The following is a 26,425-nucleotide window of genomic DNA, read 5'->3' on the forward strand; positions in this document are numbered from 1 at the left end:
AATTTTGTATGCTTCTTAACATTTTGCTTAAAAACTTGTTTGAAAATTACTACATCTATATTTTTATAGATTTCACACTGTCAAATTACTTGTCTATTGTTTTCCTTTAAAAAAGCGCACTTGACAGCAGTGCTTAGCAAAGATAAGAGAGAGATCTATGATACAAAGCAAAATATAATTAGGAATAATTGGTTCAAACGTAAAATCTTTTTAGGAAACTTGTGGATTTGGTAAAAGACTTTTTTCTTATATTTGGGGGAGGAGTGTTCATCAGAATGCCTTTTTATACTTATAGCTAGCAAAGACAATGAAGAAGAAGCTGATCGTAATTGTGCTACAGTAAGGGCAGATTATATTCCTATATGTATTGCAGTCAATGACAAACTGGAGTGTAATTGCTTATACTCAAAATTACTTATCATCTCATTTGAAACATAAGGACAAATGGAGTGAATTCTCACTTAAGAAAGAACCAGATAAGGATGATAGCTAAAGAGTAAATGATATACTGAAAACCTTGAAGGAACTATATAGTGGTCACTTAATTAGACATGAAAAAGTTCCATCCTTTATGTTAGGTACTAAGTCTAGTGACAGTCAGAATGATCTATAAAACAAATATTCCCTGGCATCTCCTACATAAAGCAAAAAAGTTACTGGTAGAATTATAGTATTTTCTTAAAAGGAGAAAAAAATATCATGGTTTGGTCTACAAATTTTAACAGATGCAGCCTCCCTAGGTGCACTATTTCCTACGCTTAATCCTTCCATAGCAAAAACTGTATGCCTTCAGTGTCTAGATCATGATGTGTTAGAGCTTTTTGCTGACAAAGCCTTCTGATAAAGCAAAGATTTGTTGTGTCATTGCCCGCTATGCCTCTCATGGGATCATGTCCTACACTTTACACATCTTGGAAGAGGTTGGAATTGCTGTGAGCTTTGCCTGAGTTACCATTCTTTTCACACAAAAACACGCAATATCAGAGTCCAAGCCAGGTGCATAAGCTTAATATGGAAACTGCTGCCACTCCAGCAAGTCAGTATCTCTCCATTTCTTTCCTCAAGATCAATACAAAACTGTTAACACGACCAGAACTTAGATCTTGTCTGGATTTTGAAATTGAAGTTTTTGGTACAAACTTATTACTGACATAAGAAAAGAGACTATTTAAAATTAACAGAATAAGAACAAGATATCAGGTAAATCTCGAAATCTTTACATAAAAGCACACAGTCAGAACCCTTTTACAAGTATTTCACATAAATAAATACAGCGTCTTTTGACAAGAAGCATTTAAGTAGTAAGTCAATAAAATACATTATTTGAAAAAAAGATTTTAACAGCTTTGCTTACAATGTTAATATAATTGAGTGATTGATATTTACTGAAACATTTAATTTAACAAAAGAAAGAAACCTTTTTTACTGTTTTCAATTTGAAGAAATTCACATTTAGGGAAGTACTTAATACTGACTTGTTATTTATACCAATTTACAGGAAATTTGTGATCTTTGTGCCCATACAAATTCAAAACGAAAGCAATACATAAAGCTTTTCAAATAATTGCACCAAAGTCACAGACCATGTAAAAGAAACCACTTTGAAAGTATGGAAAAATTTATAAAAATAAAATCAGATATTAAAGCTTGTGAAGAAGATCATACTCATTTTATCCTTGGTGAGGTTTGAAGACCAAAGTAGATATTTTTCTGTTATAGTAAAAGATTGAATACCTGGAAGACATCATCAATTAATGTTATTCAGATGTTTCTATCTTTGACTTCACATTTTTATAAAAAATATTGATTTAAACTTAACTAAGTAATACTAGGGCAGAAGGGAGCAATCAGCACCTTTCAATCAGGTATCATATTTTTCATGCTCTTATTTCATTTAAGGAGATTTGTTGAGAAGTGTTCATCATTCACCTAAGGACAGCAGAGTTAGGCATCAGAAACTCCACGCTTACAATCCTTTAGGTAATCTTAAGAATGCTCATTATGGCTTGAAAATCTTATATACACACTATTCCAATGTTATGCTATTAACCTACCTAAAGCTTTATTGTAATGTTTTAACATCACAAACTAGATATGAAGATTAACTCTGCTACAACTGAGAGTGTCATACCGCATCATAGACAGTGAATGGCTGCTCTGCTTTCCACAGCCACGAAGAGACACCTGCTTCAAAAATGGCTTCTGATGTTATTATAACATACTTGTCCTTTATAAACTTTGTCTTTTTCACGGTCTTATTTTGTGGAAGTGCTGGTCCATGGTTAAACCCATAGCAGGTCTTCTCTGAATCTAAGACTCATGTAACATACATTAAAAATGGGCATGAGGCCCCTTCTGAGGTGTAGCTTAGTCATTTGATATGATTTTTGGTGTTGAAAAGGAGCCAGTTATACCCTCAGTATAATATAAAAGGAGTCATTGGGGGTAAATGAGACAGTTACACACAAGATCTATTGACTAGGTGAATCTGAGAAAAAGCACAATTTCCACAAAGTGTAGTACTCTGAATCTCACACTGCAGACTAATTTTACAATCAGAATATTGCTATAGTTTACACCTCTCTGTTTTTATTTATTTTTCAACAAAGTGAAGATAAGGATTTTCCTAGTGAAGCTCAGATCTTGCTACAGGATCAAAGATAATCACACCAGCTCAAGGAGGGCTCAAGAGTTTTCAGTTTTCCCCAAAGCTCCCATCAGTAGAGGCTACTTCACTCTAAGAAAGGAGCATTGAATATTCGTTAGCACCACTTCTCCAATGCTAAATAAAACAAGTCTAGGAACTGAATTTGGGGGCTGGACCACTGGATGTTCACACTCCTTAAATGTTAAAGTCACATTCTAGCATCACTTTGGCTATGCCAGTAGGAGCTGCCAAACCCCGTTCTTAGGCATGATATGGTGGCTCGCATCAGTCAAGGACCACTCACTCCAAGTACTTTGTATCTGTACTCTTAACTTGGAAGGTAAAAGGAGTTGAAATGTACATGTGCAGTAAGCATATCCAGACCTGTTTCAAGCACTAGTATAGGTAACTGCCCATGGCACAGCCTGCTCTGCAAGCTAATCCAAACAGGACTAATCCAAAACTCCTTTTGCCTGACTCTCCTGAGGAATGCAAGACTCCATGTTTCTCTAATTGTATGTAACTGTGGGGTGCAATACACACATCCATGCACCTTTTCATTACGTGCTTTTGAATGTACCTCTGTATTTCATCTTAACATTTAGTTAACGGTTATTATTTGTTTGCAATAAGCCACAGAAGACACAAAATTAATCAAATCTTTCTAGAAATGACCATAAAGGATGAAATCACATAACTCAAACTCTCAACTTTAGCTTCCTTTTAGCAAAAAAAGGTATATTTTCAGATTTATACTCTGAATTTAACTAAGGATTTGTCTGTCAAACACAAGCTAAAACAAGTAGATACTGTATCAATACACATCTTGTGCCACAACTTTTGCAACAAAGTTGGGCATATGTGGTCACAGTAAAACTTACAGAAATAAAGTCAGAACAAGTTCAGAATAATGATTAATAATAATGTGTGTGTACCCATAGAAAAACAAAACAAACAAACAAAAAATCTGGAATATGCAAATCTTCCTGACTGGATTGGCATCTGGCCATCTAATCAGAAAAGGCAGGATGGAGTGGCCATTTCTGGTATCCTTACTCACAGGTAAAGCCCATTCACATTTTCAGAACTCCTTCTGTGGCTATGATATCAGGAAAAGCTGTTGTCAACTCCAAATGAAACATATTGAAATTGTCTCATAAAATGATTTTATTCCAAATCTCAAAAATCTTCCATACTTAGCTCCCAATTATATTTCTTCAAAAATATTTAATACCAAGGAAAGACTACTTAATGCTTTCATGTCTTGTCATATTTTTCATCTAATTATCTTAAACAAGTGCTGTCTTGAGATTTTACATCCAATGAAAAAAAAAAAAAAGCATTGGATTCCAGCTTGCAGTAGAACAGTTGCAGCAAAACCACACAATTAAGGTTTTAATTCTGATCAGCCTCTAAGTCTGTGTAACTGACAGCTGAAGTTAAGTGAAAAATCTGTTTCAATTTGCTACACTGCATGGAAATGAGAAACTGAATTTAACACCTACCCCCATCTCTCTGAGCTGCTACCCTTCTAATAGTTTTCAATAATCCTCGGTCTTTTTGGTTGTCCTGCTATTATTGATAAGAAAGCCACATATATCCTCCTTTTAAAAGAGGATTCTTTTCTTATTTTGATGAAAACTCTTTGAACACAAAAATCACTGTGAAATACAAAAGAACTTTGAGCAGATGTTTTTCATACAGTGATAACTTGATTGTTTTCTAACACCTGTGAAACATCTAGCATTAAAGAGTTTAATGGTCTTTTGTAAGAACATGGAAGACCTTCAAAAGTGCTAGCTCTAAACGTCCACAAACATGTAAAATGGAAGATTGATTTCATATCTATATGTAAATCAATTCTGGTCTATAACTCTATTTATAAATAAATGCTTAATTATTTAAAACCAATGAACTGATAAAATCTTACAAGTATTTCACTGACAGAATTTCCAAAACAATTTTCAAGTTATAATGTATAAAGTATGACTATACCACTCCCCAAATATTTTTAATACAAGCAAAAGCCTTTGCTCCTACAAAATCTCCTGTGCAAATTTCCATTTGTAGCACACATGCCAAATGTTCTGCAGTCTGGCAAAGGCTAATGCTGTCACTGCTGCAATTGCTCTGGGCACTTGTGAATTTTGCCAGGTTAGATTCATGAATATGCAAAATAAGGGTGAGATTTGGCTGAAGAGGGAATTTAACATGTACATTCAGCTATTTCCTATGTTTTCTATACGCCAAATAAGACTGAAAGAAGATGACAGAAAAAACAAATTTTCATTGTGTTTTGAAAGGCAGATGGGATTCATCAGAAGCACCTTGTGATAGTGCATCCTTCCCCACCAAGCTGCACTGTTCGCAGCTATTCTGCACTCATTCATGACATTCTTCTATAGCATAACAATTTTTGTACAGAGTCCATGATTTCTAGATGACCTAAAAGATTTCTCTTAGAAAGACATTCAATCTGGGTTTTAAAATTCCTAGTTATTCCAACAGTTAATTATCACTACTACTGAAACAGAAGTTAAAAAAAAAAAAGAGAGAAAAAGAAAAAATATCTAAGAAACTTCTAGCTGTTCGATTTGCTTAATCTTTGACTGCTAGGATAGAAGTCCCTGCAAGTAGAAATCCTCTTCTTTTTCAGAAATTCAGTCTATGATCATGGCTACTTTTACCTGCTCCTTTACTTCACCTAAGTAATTCTGACATGATAAAAGGCTTGCATACATTTAGGAGGAGCTACAACGTGGAGGAAAAAAGCTGTAATGAGATGAAATTCAATTTTTCTACAACATGCTACATGCTGGAATCTTTGCTTAAGACCACAGAAATCAGTAGGAATTGCATTTGGAGGAAGTCATCAGAATTTGCCCTAGAGTGTGTTTTATAGCAAAAAATGAAGGAGACAGGAAGGAACCTAGTGATTCATATATGTATTTATAATCACATCACACAGTTTTCAACATGGTATATATACAGTCCTGGTATACTGAACTTTCTAAGACATACGAAGGGGAGATGGCAACGCAGTGCTATTACAGATCACGTCGACAACCCCTCTAGTTTGGTACTTGGTATTCAAGAGCACCCAGAAGCTATTTGAAGCATATTGGAATTTCAATAACAAATATAAAATGCATATGGCGATGTTTCTGTTTTACTCTAAAATACTTACGTCCTTCATGAGCCAGGATTATCCACAATTTCCAAAAATTATTATCTGTTCTCAAAGATATTGCTATCAGTAAAATAATTAATCTTTCTTTTTTTGCAATCCTTTAACTTCAATATCTTAAGCCAATGACTTCCACAGAATATAAAAGACATCAGGAAAAGTTCATACTTGCTAGCCTTCTTATCGTTTTCTGCCATTTTTATACTTTGTAAAAAGAATAAGTATGGACAAATAATGATTTTTTGTAATTTAATTGTAATTATAATGTAATTTTTGTTGATTTTCAGTGCTTCTTTTGCCTTTTTTTGAAATCTACCACATTTTAAAATGTTATTGCTCAGACATCTTACTATATCCCTGTTTATTTTTGTGACATTATCCAGATATGACTATTCAAGATTTTTTTAGAGGACAGAAATAGACACAGGGAGATCAGAGCTGAAAATGTTGTGCAATATCCATGGTTCTCATCAAATTATGTACTGATAGAGTTGCTTTCAGTCTAGGTTTTAAAATGTCCAGTTGCAATTCAAATCGTTCATTAGGCTGGATGGGAAGATGAAAATATCAGAGCCATAAAAAATTGCATGCAACTGTTTTTTACCAGATTGAGTTTTCCCATGGAATATAACAAGACGTCTGTTAAGTTTGAATTACTCTTTCTCCATATACATTGCTCCAAACCTGTCAACATGGAATTTTGTCTTCATTATAGAATTTGGTTGACTAAATCTTGCTTTCAGAAAGAGTTCTTAGACATTTCTATTTTTAGCTATTTAAAATCAGGTTATTTTAACAGTGTATTTTGCCACCTTTCAGCTTATTAACTCTATTTTTGTAAGTACACAATTTGTATGATAAAGACAAAAGTCTTTACAGCAACGGGGATTCAGGCACCTTCTTCGTATGAGGAGGAACATCCTACGACTGAGATATGGAACTAAAGTTTACAAAAATGTTCTTTTTTTACTCTACACCCTTTCTCTTTAATGATAAAACACCCTGTGTTTCAGATATTTGAAGATAAAGCAAACTTAGTTCTTCCCAGTCCCCAGGAAGGTTAGATAATTTGATCAATAGATGCAAAAGATCCTGGATCTAGCAACATAAGTGTAACAAAACAAACAAACAAATAAACAAAAAAGTCAAGTACATATTCAATCTATACATTTACTTTTTTCTATAAAATTTGTTTGTATTTTAAAACAATTAACTAAACTATGAAAGAATTTAAATATTTGCCATACATCTGCTTACGTTTCATCCTCTTATGGAAGACTGACAAACAAATTTTCTTTAAAGACCTTGTTTGGCTCCGTTATTTATAATCACCTCTTTACTTCTGACTCAAGTCAAGTTGCCTAGAACTAAACCGGAATTCAGTCATTTTGTTGTGATTTTTTGCCTTTCTGAAAGGGCATAGCAGAGGTGGGTCTAATACAGCTAATTCAATTTAAATCAGCTCTAACCTCTGGAAATCTGACTTGATACTACCTGAATCTTTAGTAAAATAACTACTTCAGTAATTCCTGGTTCCATTATTAATTAATTAATAATTCTGTAAACCAAGTAGGGATAGAGCAACATCAGTGTTATATTCTACATGTACTCAAAACTCATGAAAGAATCTTCTTGGTTCCAACTACTTGCTATACTGTACCTGATTCAACTTTTCTGCTACTAAGCTCTCTGACAGTATCTAATCATTATTACTTTCCACAGATTCATTTTTACAACAATCCTTTCAACATCCATTGTGTTAAAACTGATGAAATTATGTAATTTTTTTGTAATACAATTTTAGTATTTCTTACATCACCTCCATGTCTACAATTAAAAATTACTCTTTAAAAACTGTGTCTTAGAGCTGTTTGGTGTAAATGTTTATTTTTTTCTGGTTTTATTTTATGAGGTGCTTTTAGTTTTTTTCATTTATTTTCATTTCACATCAATCATTTGACAGAAAATAATTTTTACACTCGCTTTATGAATATTTTCTGTACAAGTTCTTTTACTGTACTTTGCCTAACTGTGCTTGTCATCCCTAATTCCATTATGATAAGTTTAGAATATCTGAATGAAAGTCTAAAGCATTTTTTTCCCATGCTCATTTTAACTACTCATTTTAAAATATTCTTCCATCATGTTACTGCATTTTAGATTCTACTCATTCTCTGAATACCCTGAAATAAACTGTACTGTATTTATTACTGAGTCATGCATACTTACCACCTGAACTAATTTATGAGTGATGTCAAGATATAAATCAAGAGCTTCTCTAAATCTTTGTCTTGAAAAGATTTATCATGAGCTTTATCTACCACGAATTCATCTATTCTTTACATATAATAAAATAAAACTTTTTTTTTAATACAGTTGGTAATAAAACATAAAGATTCCTCATTTGGTCACCTTCTATAATGTAGACACACTCTCTGTCCGGAGGATACTTGTTGGGGTAATTTGGAGAAGTGAAGATGCCTCCTTCTGCATATTTGGTCCAAGTTCCACACTGCACTGGTTTCTGTCCTTCGGAAGCAGTTTGCTTTTCTGTGAAATGATGGTATTAAGCATTATACAATTAGATCATAAATTACTATGTCTATGTGACACTTAGAAGTCTCTTACAGGATAAATAAAACAGCCCCTTCTGTCAGTGGCCTCAAGCTTTTTTCTGTTGAGAGTGGGTATGATCATGGACCTGGGGGAAGACAATGCTGTTCTTCATGGGTACAAATATATAATTCTTACTCAAAACATTTTTTTCAAAGCAGAGAAGAGGCTTGGATATCTTGGGGAGACATATATGTATTGTTTTTAAAATAATAACCTGTAGGGAAAGCACATGCTCAAGAAATGGAAGACATGAGTTTCCCACTCATATATCTTAAAAAGCTCAAGCATGTTCTCTGTCAGCAAGCTTCATGCCATAACACAGGAATACATGAGTCACAAAAGCAAGAAAAAAAAGAGAATTAAGATGGTGTATACAAGTTGTTTTAAAATCTGCAGCGTCTTTATTCTATATTCACTGGACAGAAGTAGACAGGAGAATTCCTGGAATCTAGTTCATAGATTCCATAGATTTTTGCTGTTTACTGTAAAATTAATAAATAGCTCTGAGGCCAGGAATCACATCCAAGAACTTTTCTCCTCCTAGGTGAATCATCAGAGAGCAGAGTCAGACCTACTTGTTTGCTTTCTTCCTAGCCCTGAATTGCTTGCATTCCTTTCTACACACTGGCAGAGAGACTGGAGACAAAAGTTTGGGTCTGTTCAAGCTGAAGAAGACGAAGGAATCCTTCCTAAGCACAACACTTTAACAAGTAGGCTAAAATGAGATAGATTCTTCAGAGACAAATATAATTAGGTTGCTATTAAAAGGAAAGACAGTAGGTTCTAGATTGGCTTTGCTCCAAATGAGGTATATAAGACCAAAGGTGTCCCATCTGACTTAAGCCCCTGATGTATAAAGTCAGGTATTTGAGGTTCCCTCTTACAGTCACTGGAGGGAAACAGGCACCTTCTAAGGATGATTTTAACCACCTGAGTTCTGACTTATACTCTGCAAGCATTTCTTTTTCTACCTGGTCTGTATCTGGGCAGAGTTCAACACGGAGCCTAATTTCCTGAAACAAATTCAGGCCTGCAGGGACTGTGGATTCAGACACAGGTTCAGACATACACTGGGCTTAGCAGCATTACCCAGCTTGGGTCTCATCACACAGAGTACCCGAGGCTTTTAAGACTATCCTTCTCTACTCACTCTGACTAAAAGCACCCACAATACCCAATTTTAGATTTTTAATTAAACTTCAAACAAGTAAAAATATTTTAAGCGTATGTAGCTCAGTGCCCAAACTAGACTTCCCTTTGAAAGTGGGAGCACTTTACAGTCTTAAGTTACAGTCAAATTGAGTCTGCTCAGTACCACTGGATTTTTTTTTTGTGTGTAGAGGCATGCGAATACTCTAAACAAATGGACAAAGCACAGATACTGGAAGTAAATGAGCTACTAAAAATTCAAAAAACTAAACTAATAACTCAAATCCATGCTTTGGTCTCTAATATACTGTCTGAAAAAAAATGTCTGAAGTTTACATACCTGTTCCTTTTTTCGTTGCCCCAGACAAATGTAGGATGATTAGACTTGCTACAACTGAAAGAGAAATATGAATTAAATATCACAGTGTGATTGTGCCTGCAATCAAATTGTACCCATCTATCTTACAACAATACAAATTAAATAGAATTACTGTAAAAAAAATGTTTCATGTTTACTTGCATCTTTAAATTGCACATTTTGTATAAACAAGTTTCTTTGTAACCTGTTGTAAATATTTATCTTTGCAAATGTATTCAAATAAAGAGATCTTCTGGGTTTAAAACAAATCCATCCCATTTTTTCTTTTCCTTTAATAATAAAGAAAAACATTTTTACAAATATTTATATAATCACAGTTTGTGTCAGTAATAGAAAAGTGTTTGCTTTTAACAGAAGTAGACAAAGGCCTGCTAAGTTCCAATGCTGCTGTACTCACTAATGTCTCTCACTATGGCATAATAAAATTTGAAAATGAGTACTGGGAGTATGAAAGAAGTGAGGGGTTGGGTTCTTCACATCCATCAAAGCATTTGCAAAGCCCTAGTGAAGTAAATTATTGTGTATGCTTAACAGTCCCATTAATCTAGTTTGTTTGACTTGTCAAGAGGGTGTTGCTTTGTGCTGCAGTGAATCTGCAGCCCATTTTACAAATAGAAAGTTCCTCTCTCCAACTATGATAATTATTGGGTTTCTGTGAATAATTTCCAAATATAACATTTTAACTGTAAAAGGCTAAGAGGTAAACACTTAGGCCAGTCTGATTTGGAAGATCAAAGTGACTAGTTAGCTACCTGATAAAGAAATCATGCACCGATTTTCTTGTCATTGCTCATATCTTCTGGCTATTGGAGAAAATGGGATAGCAAGAGCAGAAGAGAACAGATCCATCAGTTCTTGGAGTGCTTGGGGCTTTGCCCCAGCTAGTTTGTCATTAGCCCAAACATAGTGCCCAGGCTGCACTGAAGTTAAAGCAGAGATTAAGTTGCATGTTTATTCTGAGCATTTTAGATCAATCAGTTGCCATTTGTGTTGTTAACTGTGATGAGGAACTGATAGACCTGTGGTCTTAAATGTAATTCAATGGCATACTTTCTTCTTATTACCCTCAAGAGACACCAAAGGCCACCATGGGCTGGTAACTATCATCCTTTCAAAGAAGGTGCTTTCATCATTTTCAGCTTTTATACTGCAAATTGTGTGTAATTTTTACCCTGAAGGAAGGCTGTCTCCATATTTGCAGTATTCTGATGGCATTGAGATATCTATTTCTATGTCTTTGACCTTTCCCACGTGACAGAGGGTTACAGACATAGATGATGGTTGCCTTATTAAGGAGGGAAAGGCTGAAATTCTGGGGAAATGAAGGCTTGGCAGCATATTCACTATTTCTTAGTCAGGCTAACAGCCCCTAGAGATGGATATTGGCAGTGCTGGTAGTTAAAAACTCTTCTGTGTCATGGGCATCAGTGAGAACACTACATCTTCTGCTTGGATCTGAATGCTACCCAGCCATTCATGTGCTAGCTGGGACTCTGCCTGCTGGCTGTGTCAGAATCTGAAGGCAATAGAGGAATCGCCCATTTACTAAGTTGCTCATGTACTTTAGCTGTGTTTCATACAGTGAACATACTGTATCTATACCTGTAATCTTCACCGGCCAAAGCCTAATTTCTCTATAGTGTAATGTGGATTGGTGGTGGAATATGGAACCAGCTGCTGGTTTTCCTTCTGCCCACAAATTCATAAAAGCTAGAATAGGATGCACAATAGCCAAAAAAACTCCATGTGAAAAATGTTTCTTTTTAGGCAGTTGATAACAATTCATATCTGATTCTTATAGATTCATTTCAAGCATCTTTATCTATTCACTCACCCTTCCTTTTCTATATAGAAAAAAATGGAGTTCAGAGAAGTAAAGAGAGTTGGTCCAAGTCACAGATATATTATTAGCAAGATGACAGAAAGAAACACGGGTCTTTTCAGTTTCAGCTGTAAACACTAGAAAGGATCTTTCCAAACCACAGAGCTATGTTTTTCCAGAGCACAGAGCTATACTTAGATGTCATTATGTCACTATTGATTATTAATAGGGAGTCAATCTTGATAACAAAATCTAATGGACAAGAAGAGACTAAGAGATTAAGTTTGTTTGGGTTTTTTTTCTGTACTTACCACATCTAACATTTTGGTAGATAAAAGGAAACACTTCTCCCATATTTAAAAAAAAAGAGAAAACCTCTTGATTTAGTGTTATTAACACCAACAGCGCCAAAATATGTATATTGACAGAAAGTAATTAAAATTATGGGCTTCATGGGACAAGACAGCACAATATATTTTAATTAAGCAGACAAGGCAGACCATTTTATTCTATGATCTCTTGCCTTTTTCTTTCTCAAGCCACAGAAAAAGAACAGTGCTTTTCACAGAGGGGGAGAAAAAAAAAAAAAAAAGACCCCAAAGAGACCAACCACGCAATCTTCACTCATTGAAAACTGTCACTTGGGAAGCGTTGGCAGCATGGCAACAATATTGTGATTATCACGGTTTGGGAATTATTTTAAAGAAGTTTCCACCAAATTTCTTGTTGCATTCTCACTGTCTTCCTCCTTCTCCTTTCCCTCCTAATCATGGGTGTAATTATAATCATGCTTTCTAGTGCCATTCTGATTACGCATCTTTCCATCTTTTTAGACCTCTGTATTTTTTTTCATTACAAGCTGTACATTAAGAGATTTATCTCTTGGCTAGGCTTTCAGCAGGCTGTGATTTGGCACAGACGCGGCTTAGCCTAGCGAAGAGTTGCTGGACGAGCAATACCTGGCCACAGCGCTATTGTACAGGTGTGGGCGCAGAGGGAAGTGCTGGAAGGCACCGTGCCCAGTCAAGCCCCTTCAGTACAGCGGACCCTCTGCAAAACAGAGGCGGGAGATGGGATCCCAACCGCGCAGACTGAGGCCCCTGGGGGTGTTCGACGAGTAGGTGATACATTGCGGTGCCTCCTTGCTTCTCCTGGAGGATTTCAGCCGATGGGGCCGCCCCCGCCCCGCAGACCTGCGGGATCCGTGCCCGATGTGGCCGCCCCCGCCGCGGCTCTCTGCACTGCCCCGCGCCCCCATGGTCGGTTCGAGCCACGGCTGGGGCCACATCGCTGCGGACAGCGGGGCCTGTGCCCCCCTCTCCCCCGGCACCCTCTCCCCCGACAAGCCAAAGGCCACCAGATGCGTCGCGTCCAGTGAAAACCTCCAGCCCTCGGGAGGGTGTCCCGCCGCCCCACGGCGCTGGCAGACACGGGCTCCCCCCCGGAGCACCGCAGCGCGGTGGGGGATAGGGTGCTGTGTGTGCGGGGGAGAGTTCGCCTCCGCGCCGCGGAAGTCTGGGCGTCCCGTTACGCCACTTGTGCGGGCAGCGGAGGGCAGGATCCCGTCCGCGGCGGGGGAGCTTGGTCAGGGGGCGGTGGGCTGGGAAGGGGGAGCCAGATACTCACTGTGAAAGAAGCTGCGTCCATGGGTCATGTCTGTTCCTTACACAAGGGGCTTCGGTCTCCACTAATTCCATTTAGATACGGGAGGACTTCCAGTGGCGGGGAGAGGATGGAAGTAAGAAAAGAAGAAGAAGAAAAAGAAAAATCCCGAAGCCCCTACACACACACAGCACAGCGGAGCAGCCCTTCCTCTCCCTCGCTCTCCCTCACCGCCTTCAAATGATCACCGCCGGCTCAATCCCATCACACCCGAGTGATCACCAGCACCGCCAGGAGCGTTGCATCGCGGCGGCGGGCAAGGCGGCGGCGGCGGCCCGCGCATCCAGGTGCCGGCGGGCGGCGGCGGCGGCGGAGCGAGCCGAGCCCCTAGTCACCAGTTTCATACAGAACCAAAAGCAGATCGAAGCATTTCCTGCAGGACTCCGAGCCCAGCGACTTCCAGCCCTTCGGCTTCTTTTGATGCATTGAAGAAGGGATTAATGGGTCCGTCATCAGCTCCCTGTGTTTGCTCCTCTGAAGGGGTGGGGGCGCGGGCGGGAGGGAACCCAAAGAGAAGGGGTGGGGTAGAGAAAGATTTACCAAATAGGGGATTTAGTCATATTTGTGTGCAATGAGATCCTTATTAGAGAAGAAATCCTTTAAAATAGAATAAATCCATTTTCGCAAAACCCTCTCCCTGCGTGTCGCATAGTATCAAGTGGTAGCAGCGGCAGGAGGCTGAAAACACATTGCACGGTATGAAATCCCCTCGAGAATGGATGAAGCGAGAAAGAGATGGATGAGGATAGATAGATGCCCCCTGACTTCTCCAGTCCAGGGCGAGAAGCAGAAGAAAGCCCTGGAGTCTCTTTCATTCATTCAGTGCAGGGGAAGAGGAGGGGGTGGGTGGGAGGGCAGCAGTGGTGGGGAAGGAATGATTTCAAAACTGGGAAAGGAAGACCAAGAGGAGAGGGATGCTTTCCCCTCCCCTAATCAGTTCGTGGATCAGACAAAGTGCTCATGGGTTCCTCCTTGACCTGCACCTGCTAAAGGGAAATTGAAAAAATTTTCCCCCTTCCCGGCGACTTCTTCATCTACACACCCACACCCGCATACAGACACGCACACACACGCGCACAAAAGGGAGCAATAAAACTTTATCTGTTAATCCTCCGGCCACACGTATAAGGATTGACTCTTCCAATCAGCCCAGAGACAACTGCAAAATCTCTCCCTTTCTGTCCCGCCCTCCTCTCCTGTCTAGACTTCTAGAGGAGGTTTATCCTCCCCAGCTACATCCCACCCCAAACACCCATCCCTTTGACGAGACTGCAGAGGGCTAGTGGTCAGGGCGGGAAGGGAGGGAGTAGAGCACGGAAAATATAGTAAGAGTACTGAGAGAAGCTGAAATGCTCTCAGCGGAAGAGGGGAGAAGGAGTGAATGAACAGAGAGGGCTGTATCCCTCCTTGGCCCTGGGACCTGGTCCTGCAGAGCCGCGGCAGCGGCACCTGACTCCCGCAGCACCGCGGCCCCGGCACCCTCGGCCCGGCCGAAGGGAGGGTGGCAAGAGTGGACAGGGGCAAAGCGCACCGCTGGGGTGGCGGGGAGGGCCGAGGAGAAGGGAAGATTTGTGCTACAGAAGTGCGAGGGGAGCAGCATAGGATCCCCCGGGCTCTCTGCACCGCTGTTGCTGCGGCTAGGCTGGGGAACAGCCGACGTGGGAAAGCCGCCGACCCCGGAGGGGATGGGGGCAGAACCAAGGGACCCTCGTTACCGCCAGCTCAGGCTCCCCACGCCACAGCAGTGCCTCGGAGGCGGGGCCGGCCCCGCTCCTCCTTTCCCGCAACCTGATGCTCACGCCGTTTGCAATAAGAAAAGTGTGTCTGGAAGCGCAGCCGGGGCGGGGAGAGGAGGAGGGACGGTGTGGGGGTGTCGTGGAGGAGCCTGTACATCAAATAAAACTGAAAATACAGTCCAGCATCCTCCTTTGCGCGGGTGCGGGGGAGGTGAGCGCAGGTCGGACGGCGCCGATGGCCGTGTGCCGGTGGCCCCGGAGCAGCGGGGCACAGCCGCGGGGCTGGGCTGCCCTCTGGGGCCGGAGCGGGTCCTGTCCCCCAACCCGAAGGCAGACCCAGGACTGGGGGGCGGCGACACGGTAGCCGGGAGGCCTGTTGTCTTTAGGGCACCTTTTAATGGGGAGAGTACCCTTACTGCCTTTGGAATAACACTGAGCAGCACCAGAGGCTGCTCTGGAAAGTGAATGATGAGAAAGCCTGGACATTTATTTATTTATTTATTTATTTAACTATTAATTTATTGAATGGTTTTCCCAGTAAATCGCTGCATTTTAATAAAGAATCTCTGGGTTTTTTCAGCTTGTGGATTGTCTGCCCCGTAGCCTGAAATCAAGACTGTGTCTTCCATCGATGCTTAATAATGCAGTCAGCAGTACCAGCATGCACGGTAGGGTAAGTCTGAGGTGATCTTGGCTAGCAGAATTCATCCATTCAACCAACCAACCAGCCAGCCCTCAGCCCAGCCAGCCTGACTGAGCACTTAAAATTCCTTCTGGGTGAGAAGAAAACAGGGTTTTGCTACAGAGTTTTGCAATAAGCTCCTTACAAAAAGGAATATAGAAGATATAAGACTTTATGAAAGGATTCACCTATGTTTTGTGTAATCTGTCTCACCATTAGCAACACTGAGTCTGCAGCTGTTAATCTTAATAAACTGTCCTACTTTGCTTTCTAAGCCTCTCAGCACTTTCTTTGACCTTTCTTATTCTCTTCCACCACAAGTTATAGAACTTTATTTGTCCAGTAATTGAAAGTTGTGTGATTTATCCATAGGATGAACTTCTATAATACAGATGTTCAGACTGCCTCTAGTCAAGCAACAGTAGAGTAACTGAAAAAGGGTAGTGTTGAAACCAGTCATAAGAATGTTTATAGACAGTCAGATGTTTCTTCTGCAGGATGATGCAGACATCCATATGGCTAAGTTTCAAGCTATAGTTACTTTAAAAAAAAAGGTTATAGAACAAGTAGGCACAAAACAGCTGATTGCACTGTTCTGTGAAATGTGCTGTGTCACATCATATAACAGTGAGCTTAAACATTTTTCCTTTTCTGAAATACGGTGTTTTCAGCTTTAAAGTTCTTAGACCTCTTTTGATTATCACACTTAATTTTAAGGACACCATTGCAATAGTATTGAGAAACACAAAGTCGTACTTTCCAAGTGTGTTTATGCCAAAATGTAATCAGTCACCGTCATTATGGAGGGAGACATCCACAAAGTAGCTGAGGCATAGCCACAGTGGCCATTGGATGTTCTCTAGCAATGAGACCTTAAAGAGATATCTCAGAATCTACGTAGTTGAATGCTAAAAGTTTGTTCAAATGTGTTTATAAGCAAGGACATAGGGTTTGAAGTCAGAGATGGTCAAAATCACTTTCTACCTCAGCAGATCTCACTTCTGTAGAGAGTTTGAAATTTTGAGTTTCATACAACTATTGAAGTCTTCACCACATTTTTTTGGCTTTATGTTTCATTTTGCTGCAAAATCTGTTTATGTCAGGTTTGGTAAATGCTTTCTCTAATAAGGTAGTAGCTCACCCACTGTGGTGTGTGCATCTTTCATTACCCTGGTATTGTATGGGTAAATTCTTATAGTGTGTATTTTTTTCATCCTGAATTAGCCAATCACCAGAACCTTGCACTTCTACTAGGCAGGAAACTAAAAGGTAGAGAGGGACTCACATTTAATCAAACATGAGAAGTTAAAAAAAAGTGGAAAAGCGTAATGACCATAAATAATTTTCTAAAATGGCATCTTAGTGTTGTTTGGAAGTTTTTGGATATTACTTGGCAAGAGTTTTATTGATTTTTAAATGAGTTTAAGGGTGTTTTTTACATTTTGCATTTTCCTTAGAGTAAAAACATTGCCTTATTTTATTACATGGAATGACAGCTACACGTTTAGATTAGAAATGTATTTTTCCTAGTTCTATGTTGGTTGTCAGCTGAAATCTTGTTTTTAAAAATAAGTAAGACAACCAAACATAGTTACGTTTCTTGATTCAGAACATACAAAGTTATTCTTTGTAGTCTTAAACCATGGCAATCTCTTCATATAGCGAGTTCTGTCAGCCTCTCTCTTCACATTCACAGCTGAGTTTTTCTATTGATTTTTAGGGCAATTTGTTTGAACACAGAATATTTTATTCAACAAGATATGAAATCCTTCTTTCCTGTGATCCAACATCTTTAGGCTAACCTAAGACACTGATCAGTGATGGTTGGTATGGTAGAAAGGAGATCACCCATTTGTAGACCTATTTAAACTCTACGAAACATTTTCAAATTGATATTATAAAATGAAAAAAGACAAATATGCATGTAAGTATTTCTAACAGTTTTATCAGAAACAGCAGTCTGCAAACAAATTGCCCTAAAAATCAATAGAAAAACTCAACCTATTGAGATTTATGTGAAGTATTGGACAATTTCTTAAACAGACAGAAGAAAAGCTTTTGAATCTGAACTGTGTTATGCTGGTGTTTCAGTACAAGAAAAGAATATAAAAATTCTGCCTTGCTTCCACCTCTTCTGTGCTTGGCCTATGTGTTTATATGTCAAATAGCACAAGCAAGTCCAGGGTGACTGGTTGTATGTGGCCCTGCTTGAGCAGAGGGTTCGACAAGACAACCTTCAGAGGTGCCTTCCATCCCAACCATTCCACGATGCTGTGATACTGTAAGCAGTGGGGGACAATGGAGCATAAAGCAGGTGAGCAGTTTTAGTGAGAAAAAGAAAATCCTTAATATTCAGGACTGACTTGGCTTGCTTTCAGTTGTAGCATGGAAGAAAATGAGACAATATATCTGGATTATTTTCTCCTTGAACCAGGGGAGATTATTCAGTCTCAGTTAAAATGGTAAATTATTGTCTCAGTTAAAAATTTTCCAATATGGAGGCACCTTAGGTAAATTGCCTCTGTACATTTCTCAGTTAAATTCTTTCCTGTGAAAACAAAACCTGTCCAGAATTTATTCCCTTTTTTTGCCGCTTTGGATAGTCTTGTCTTAACGCAGAACATTGACAACTGTTCTAACTATACCCATAATAACTAAGTGAATTAATTCTTCTTTGTGCAGATAAAAGACTGAAAGGATTCAAAGTAGCCATGAGTTGCTCCCAAATTCCTAACAAAAGCCTCCTTGAACTGTAAGAAAAAATGCAGTTATGAAATAGAGGAGGTATTGGCTCCCTGATTTATAGAAAACAGTCTATGCTTCTGAGGATGGGAAAGAGAAAATACAAGAGTGATATTTTACTTTTCAATGTTTTCTTTAAAATCAGTTTGGATTCTGTGTTGTCGTATATAATCACAGATGCACTTTTTGTCACAATCTCTTTGTGAATGATTTTCGTTGCTAAAATGTAGCAAATCCAAACTACAGGCTCGGAATAGCACAGCTATACAAAGTGTGACATTTGGAAACACCAAAATGAATCACCAAGCCGATCAGCACATTCGTGTTTTAGTTCAGATTAGGAGTGTGGTTCTAAAATGAATCTCACAATTGCCCCCACTTACCACATTTTGGATTGCAAATTGGGCCAGTCTTTGAGTGTATGAGCTGTTTTACTTATGGATGAAACTAAGTTGAGAGATGTGTTTCAGGAGCAGAGTTGGTTTTCCAACTTCTAAAGGGCATGCAGTCCACAGGAACAGAGTAAAACCAATGCTAAATAAATACCCCTTAAAATAGATACAGAGCAGGCAAGGAGAGCTCAGTATCAACAATTTCACCTTTCAGATAGGTTCCTTTTGCCCCAAGTTCCTTGTTAATGTGAAATATTCAATATTTCTTCCAACAGTGCTATAAACTGAAACAAGAAATACTGAAATATGCTCTATTCGTTTGTGATGAAACACCTACCGAGAGGCATAATATGTACCTCCCTGTGTGATATCAGGATAATGGAACCTTTTGGTCCCTTAGAATAACCTCTATTCTCTTATTATCCATTTTTTGATCATTTGCAGACGTGTCTCCTGTAAGTGCAGGAGGACTCTGAGTCTAGACTCTTCCAATAAAGGCTTTCCTGAACACGATAGAGTTAGAACACCTTTTCCCAAAAACTTTCCTTGAAAACTGAACTGTGTTTCCCTTCTGCAAGCCAAGTTGGGAGACAATACTTAAATATGAGAAGAAAGCAGTTTAAACGAGGAACAAAGAAAAATCTGATACTTTGTATCTGTAGTTTCTCATAATTAGTCTCAGATTTACTGGTTGCATCTTGGATTTACACAATACCGCGCAATTTTAATGAGATTAGAGACTTCTCTTCTACAGGACACTTGCTATTATTTCTTCTCTTTTTTTTTTTTTTTTTTATTCTTCCTGTTTGATTAGTCTCACTGAAATGGAATGAATTTATAAAAGTATTTTTTTATGTGATACAGGAATTGACAAGGTTGTCTGCTGTAGTCAGTTTTCTTATTTTATCCAGAACAGTGGTCACTGAAATGGAGGCAGACTGTGCATTCATGGGGTACACAATACAACTCACTGGGGTGCAGGAAGAAAATATTTTTGCCTATTACCTAAAAAAGAAATTTTAAAAAACATTTTTATTTCTTCTTTATCTCATCCTTTTTAATTTCTATTTTTTATAAGTTTTACAATTTACAAAAGGCATTAGTAGAGTAGTTCATGTATGCATTTTATAAATAAATAAATAAGGGTATATTGGGGGCACATGCTTAAAAATCTTTTAATGATAGGGGATTGCTATAAAAAAAAGTTTGGAGAACACTCAACTACTGTCAGCTATCATCTCTGAAGCAAATGACAGTTGCAAAAATACTAGCCAAAATTCCAATTTTTAGGCAGAGACATATTTGCAACTTAAAGTTTCAAGAACCTGTGATTCTACTATTGCAAGAATAAGGGCAATTCCTAAGTGAATTTCTTAGTAGATAATATGGGTTTTGGTTGGTTGGTTTGTTTTGTGTTGGATTTTTTTGGTAGGGTTCTTTTTTTTTGTTTTATTTTGTTTGGGGTTTTCTGTCATTCACACATTGGTGAGTTGGAAGAAAGCTGTTGAACAGGAATATCTGAAAAAATTTTCTATTTTCCAAGTCACCCAGTAGGAGTTTTGTAATTACTACTCTCTGGCTTAAGTAACTTACGTTAAACAAAACAAAATCAACAAACAAAAACCCAATCAACCAGCCAAACCAACTAGAGAATTGATAAATTATCAGTTTTCAAAGAAACAACTGTAAAAGTACATGAAACTCGTGGTAAACCTTTCCCCAAGATTATACTCTGAATCTTCAATAACAGGTTTAAGTTGAAGACAACAATGAAAGTTAAACCATGGGAATATGTATAATTTAAAATTATAAACTGAAGTGGCAGAAGCTAAAATAAGCTTTAAAATAGATAACTTACTGCTTAAAAAATTCTATCATTTAGTACACAATAAAAACCTATTTAAAAATTGTGAGTTGCATTTTTTCTGAAGAATAACTTCCAGCTAGTTTCCACACAATAGGCATGTTGTGTAGAAGTAAAAACCTCTTTTACAGAGATCAGTCTGATCCAAAGCACTAATAGCACAGTGACAAAGTGATACTAAATTTGAGTACTACATAACATTATGTGATCCACGTTTGAGATAGAAGATTAAGATTTTTATAACACAGTTAAGGGTGACCCTATAACCTGATAAGCACAATATAACAAACAATTGGTTTAATAAATTAAGATCTATTGTAAAATCAAATGTTTTCATTTGATGTAATTTCAACACTATTTTTATCAGAATGTTGTGTTGGAAAATGCATTAAAGAAATAAAACTATCTCATATGTATTCTGAGGTAATAAATTACAAACGTCATTACAAAATAATGGTAAATATTTTAACAGAACAAATAATAGTAAAAGATTTAAAGAATTATTAAGAATGGTTCCAAATGCTGATATTTTTTAAAATCTGAAGGTAATCCCTTGGATAGAAATATGCTCCTCTGTGATCCGTATTTACAAAAGAAAAATATTGTGACTTCTTCAAATGTCTGAAATATCTGGCCTTTCCCTTTTATATCCTAAACGGTATTTCACATTTTTTAAATTTTTCTAAAATCAAATGCTACATTTATGCATAAACATGCATACTCAGAATTTTGGAATTAGGTATTCATAATAGCACTGCTTTATGTTGTGTAATGAAGACTACAAACAAGCCAACTCTGAGGTTTCTAACTTGATCTTTTTTGAACTGTGACCATTCAAATATGAATACTCATATAAGTCAGAACATTTATCTCCACATTTACTGGGATTAAAAAGCGTCCTTGCAGAGATTTTACTCTATACTAGGGGAAAAAAAAGTGGCTGGTGAAAAAGTCTTCCCCATAGGATGCCAGCTGAAGAAAACATTAATCTGAAATGAAAGCATCTGATAAAACTGCAAGGCTCCAAAGTGAAAGAATTAAATATAAATTGTAGTGTGGATTTTTTGATAAAATCAAGTGCTCATTCCTGTGCCTGTAGATAGTCAACAGAAGCTGATGATGAACTGCAGGAACTTCCTGTTCATCTAAGTAAGACAGTTCTGCGCCTTGCTCCTTTTGCTCTTCTGAAAGAGAACTTTCCCTTTTGAATCATGGAGGGAATTTCTTCTTTATCATTTTCAAATTCTTTCTTTACCATCTTAAGCTACTTAAATACAAATATGGTAAACAAAGCATTTATTTGCCTGTTGGTCTGCCATGTGGAAATACAAAATGTCTGGAAGAAAGGCAGATAACTGTTGTGTTAATAAATTGTAGCCCCATGATAGATGCCATTGAGACCTCAGTACACTATGCATATACAGTAGACTGTATAGCCATGTTCTGGTGGCATTAACTATTGGTTGATTCATCTGCACTTACCTCTGAGCCATCCCATTGCAGCTTTCACTTTTTCCTATAACTGTGTTTAGGGTAAATATATGCAAATGACCGATGGGTGTCCCACCTGAAAAATGTATTTAAAAATAATGTGACGTCTGGGGCCTGTAAGAACTTGTTCTTCATTGTACCTTAAGAGAAGGTATAATTTAGTTATGTTTACATGTTTTCTTGAAGTTCATTAAATATTTTCTTTCTTATTCATAAAAGAAATTACCTCCTTATTAAGACAATAAAGCAGTTTTTCCTATATGATTGTATGGAATCTTAAAAGGATTAATTGGAAAGACTAATTCTTCTTTCATTAGTGTTCCAGTGGAACACTGTAATTATACGCATTTTTCCCAAGAATTGTTGTTATTAGGGCTCAATTTATCATTTAAGACAAACACTCTTTTTTACCTGGGAGGCAGGGTGAATCATATTTATTATTTAAGTGGAATGTTTGTAATATCATGCCGTGGAAAGAAGTGGATGAATTGTGCTGTCTTACAAAACTTTTCATCCTCATGAGAGAGTAAGAGAGACAGTGGCAGGTCACACATTTTGGAGTTAAATTAGTTATTGTTAGATACTATGAAAATATTAATTATGATAGAGCTGCTTCAAAAACGACATTTATTTATAATCTCTTACAGAAAATTAGCTTGAAAGCTGCATGCAATTTGCTAACTTCCAAGTCAACAGCTTTGCTATATCTATCACACAAGTTATATGTGTAGCGCACATATAATAATAGCAAAGTTACAAGTAAATAAATGATGGACTGAAAACTAGATTGAGATAAGAGTAAAAGGGGAAGACTGAATTAGAAGCAGAAGCCTGGCTTGATCAGCAGGTGTAAATCAAAAAAATTTCACTGAAGATGTTGGATACACATTTATCAGGCCAAATGAAGTCTTATCTTAATTACTAGCTTCTACATTAATGCATAGGTTAGACTTTCATTGCATTGTTCTGTTCTTAATCTTGAGATGAGGAGAAAGGAAAAGGTTGGCAGGAGATGGAAAGAATACAAGGCAAGTATGACGTACTCCTAATGGAGATACATGGATATTAATGGATAACACTGCAGACTTAACTCATCTTGGTATAACAAATACTAACAGATGTAGGAAGCTCCACTACTAAATATCAGGTCAACATCTGACAGTAGAAATCTAAACAATTTATGAGGACCTGAAGTCACATGACAAAAGTACTCAGAGACATCCTCCACCAGGGCAGGATTCATTCAGCTTCACACCTGGTATAGAGTTAATTTTCCTTATATGGGGCTGTGATAATTTTATTATTGCTGATCAGCACGTGTACAGAGTCAAGGCCTTTTCTGCTTCTCACACCACCCCACTGGTGAGGAGTCTGGAAGTGTACAAGGAACTGGGAGGGGACACAGCTGGGACAGATGATCCCTACTGACTATAGGATATCCCAGGGCATATGATGTCACACTCATCAATGAAAACTTTGGGGAAGAAGAAAGGCGAAGGGAGGGATGTTCAGAGCGATGTCATTTGTCTTCCCAAGTCACTCTTACGTGCAGTGGAGACCTGCTTTCCTGGGGATGTCTAAACACCTACATACCAATGGGAAGCAGTGAATCAATTCCTTGTTTTGCTTTGCTTGCATGAGTAGCTTTTGCTTTACCTGTTCCCCTGTCCTTATCTCAACCCAGAGGTTTTCTCGCTTTTACCTTTCTCATTCTCTCCCCCCTCCCACGGGGGGTCAATGAGTACCTGGCTGTGTGGTGCTGAGCTTCCAGCTGCAGCCAAACCACCACAGTGTTGCATGTGGTTCACACAGCCAGTCCCTGTCTATAAATGGTACAGGACACACTGGTGCCATGGCTGGCCTTACCTGGGTGTTTTTTCCTGCTTCCAGAAGTTTGTTGCCTTATGTAAGAGCCTGCTTCACCAACACCTGAAGCTGTCTGGAGTGTCTTTCGTGTTCTGTATACATGTGGTTTTACTTTTAGGAAACTGTTAACAAAATATACTAAATGAGGCAAAGCGATTGTCTTGTGCTTCGGGACAATGTTAGTATGCATTAAGGCTGCAATTTCTCCAAGAGGATAACTACCAATACAGAGTCCTGGACTATTATTTACACAAATAAGTTGTTACCAGGTGAAAACTTTTTCAGTTTCTAGTTTAAAATGCATGTCCTGTCATTTAAGTCCTATAACACTTCTTCATGGTTAAGAAAAATATGTTAAAACCCAGCATTTTTAGTACACGTTTCCTGCAGAAAGTAAACTATTTCTTTCCAAGGCCTGAGCTCATGGAAAAATAATCATGTCTCTTTGAAGTCATAGCTAGGACAAAATTTAGTATCATTAAGTCAATAATGTTAAAATTACTTTCAATTTCCATCTTTTAAATGACCTTTCATTCACAGTGTGCATATGCAAATTTTGACAGAGGTCTTAATCGTTAAATGAATTGTATGTTCTTGCACATGACAGCTTTTAAAATTACATTTCAGCTTTCTCAGTGTATCCTGAATCAGCCTACTAAACTGACTAGCATCAAGTTTAGCTATTCTATTTTAAAACTGTCAAACATTATTAGCAAAGCAGAGAAGCAGTTCAAAAAGTAATTAATTCCAGGGCTTAGAGTAAACTGCTATTTTAATTAAAAGAACACTAAATACTAATGTCCTGATTCTTTGTACTTAGAACATGAAATAAAAAAAGTCTAAATAATTACGTTTAATACATTTTAAATGTCAGTTGAAATATATTAAAAGGCATATGTCCTGTTCCTGCTATTCATAAATTGCTTCAAAAGAAAAAAGTTAGATCACATACCATGTTCATTGGTTATGTTGCTCCTTTTTTTTATGGATTCTCTTTCAATTTGTGCTGAGTAGAAATATCAGCTGGTACACAAGAGGTCTTTTCACCATAATTACACTGCATAAGATGCCAGACCTCAGTTGTGCAGTTATGGCAGTTGCCACCTATATGGCCACAGGAGGTGTAAGGTCCAAAACACTCTTCTCATTTGAAGCTTTGGAGTGCTTTCTATGCTTTGTAAATTTACAGCTTCCAGCTTGTCCAAACTTTAGATTATACATAAGGAAGGTACTTTGCATGTGAAGAAGCACTGTTCAGAGTACTGAAACAGGCTGTGCAGAGAGATTGTGGAGTTGCCTTCTCTGAAGATAGCCAAATCCCAACTGGATTTGATCCTGTGCAATCTGCTCTAGGTGAACCTGCTTTAGCAGTGGGGTTAGACTAGATGATCTTCAGAGTCCCTTCCAACTGTTATCATTCTATGACTCTGTGAAACAGGAAATTTAGGCAGTTTGGTTTCTACTAAAATTTTACAATCTCACCTTTAGTGATTCGATCTCCTCATGAAGCGTTTAAAGTCTCAGCAGGTATGTCTGCAGTGTCCCACATGGCTGGTCTCAAACTAGCACTGATCCCCTCACTGCCAAACAGAAATCTTCAACAGGATAATCACCATGGCCTGAAGCAGTTTGAGCTACAAGTCATCCATAAGAAACAGGAACAGGAAGCCCTGTGCGTCACATGATTTTATCAACACTGCTTGGGGCTAGCTCAGGTATCTATGTCCAGAGCTCCTTTGCACAACATAGTTCTGCCTTATTGCTTATGCCTGTGATGCTTATCTCACTTCATAGTTGAACTACAGTAATGCAATAAGTGTCACCACAAGATTTCCCAGGTGGACAAAATTCCAGCTTGTTCAAGATGATTTAAAAGGAACATATCTTTGACAGAAACACAGACTAAGCTTGTCCTTCCCTCTTCATGATATTTACTGTCCCCATAATTTCTAATTCAGTTGCTACTTTATGGCCAAGACTCAGGAAAACTAATCAATTCAAATTCCGCAGAGGAAGGCACAGAACATGGGCTTAATCTTCTAGTTAAAAAAAAAAAAAAAGAAATCAAAATTTTGTTGCAGATTGTATGTCTAGCCTGCAGGAGTGTCAGATAAAATTTAAGACACGAGTGCAAGTTTATATCATCACTGTGAAGTAAAGGACTGAAAAATACTCTCCTTTCTTCTCAGC

At 38.0% G+C, this 26,425-nt stretch overlaps 1 protein-coding gene and 1 long non-coding RNA gene across 3 annotated transcripts in view; both read right to left on the bottom strand.

Annotated features, from left to right (window-relative positions):
* The window catches only part of NETO1 (neuropilin and tolloid like 1), a 65,372-nt gene extending 50,873 nt beyond the window's left edge, over positions 1 to 14,499 (bottom strand). The window contains exons 1-3 of one of the 2 annotated variants that reach the window (XM_027650995.1): positions 13,427 to 14,488; positions 9,940 to 9,993; positions 8,247 to 8,384 (exon numbers count right to left, since the gene is read on the bottom strand). In XM_027650995.1, the coding sequence (XP_027506796.1) occupies positions 8,247 to 8,384; positions 9,940 to 9,993; positions 13,427 to 13,454 (220 nt within the window). In that variant the 5' untranslated portion in view covers positions 13,455 to 14,488. Of the gene's footprint in view, positions 1 to 8,246; positions 8,385 to 9,939; positions 9,994 to 13,426 lie in introns of both variants that reach the window. The other variant, XM_027650996.1, reaches the window with a different exon arrangement.
* Positions 14,500 to 20,445: 5,946 nt separating this feature from the next.
* On the bottom strand, positions 20,446 to 25,929 carry LOC113950757. Its single transcript, XR_003528868.1, has 3 exons — positions 25,718 to 25,929; positions 22,361 to 22,445; positions 20,446 to 22,062 (listed from the first exon to the last, which is right to left on the bottom strand). It is a non-coding gene; the product is annotated as an uncharacterized LOC113950757 (long non-coding RNA).
* Between the last annotated feature and the right edge of the window lie 496 nt (positions 25,930 to 26,425).

Source organism: Corapipo altera, unplaced genomic scaffold (assembly GCF_003945725.1).
Source record: "Corapipo altera isolate COAL_440 unplaced genomic scaffold, ASM394572v1 24, whole genome shotgun sequence".
In the NCBI taxonomy this organism is placed as follows: domain Eukaryota; kingdom Metazoa; phylum Chordata; class Aves; order Passeriformes; family Pipridae; genus Corapipo; species Corapipo altera.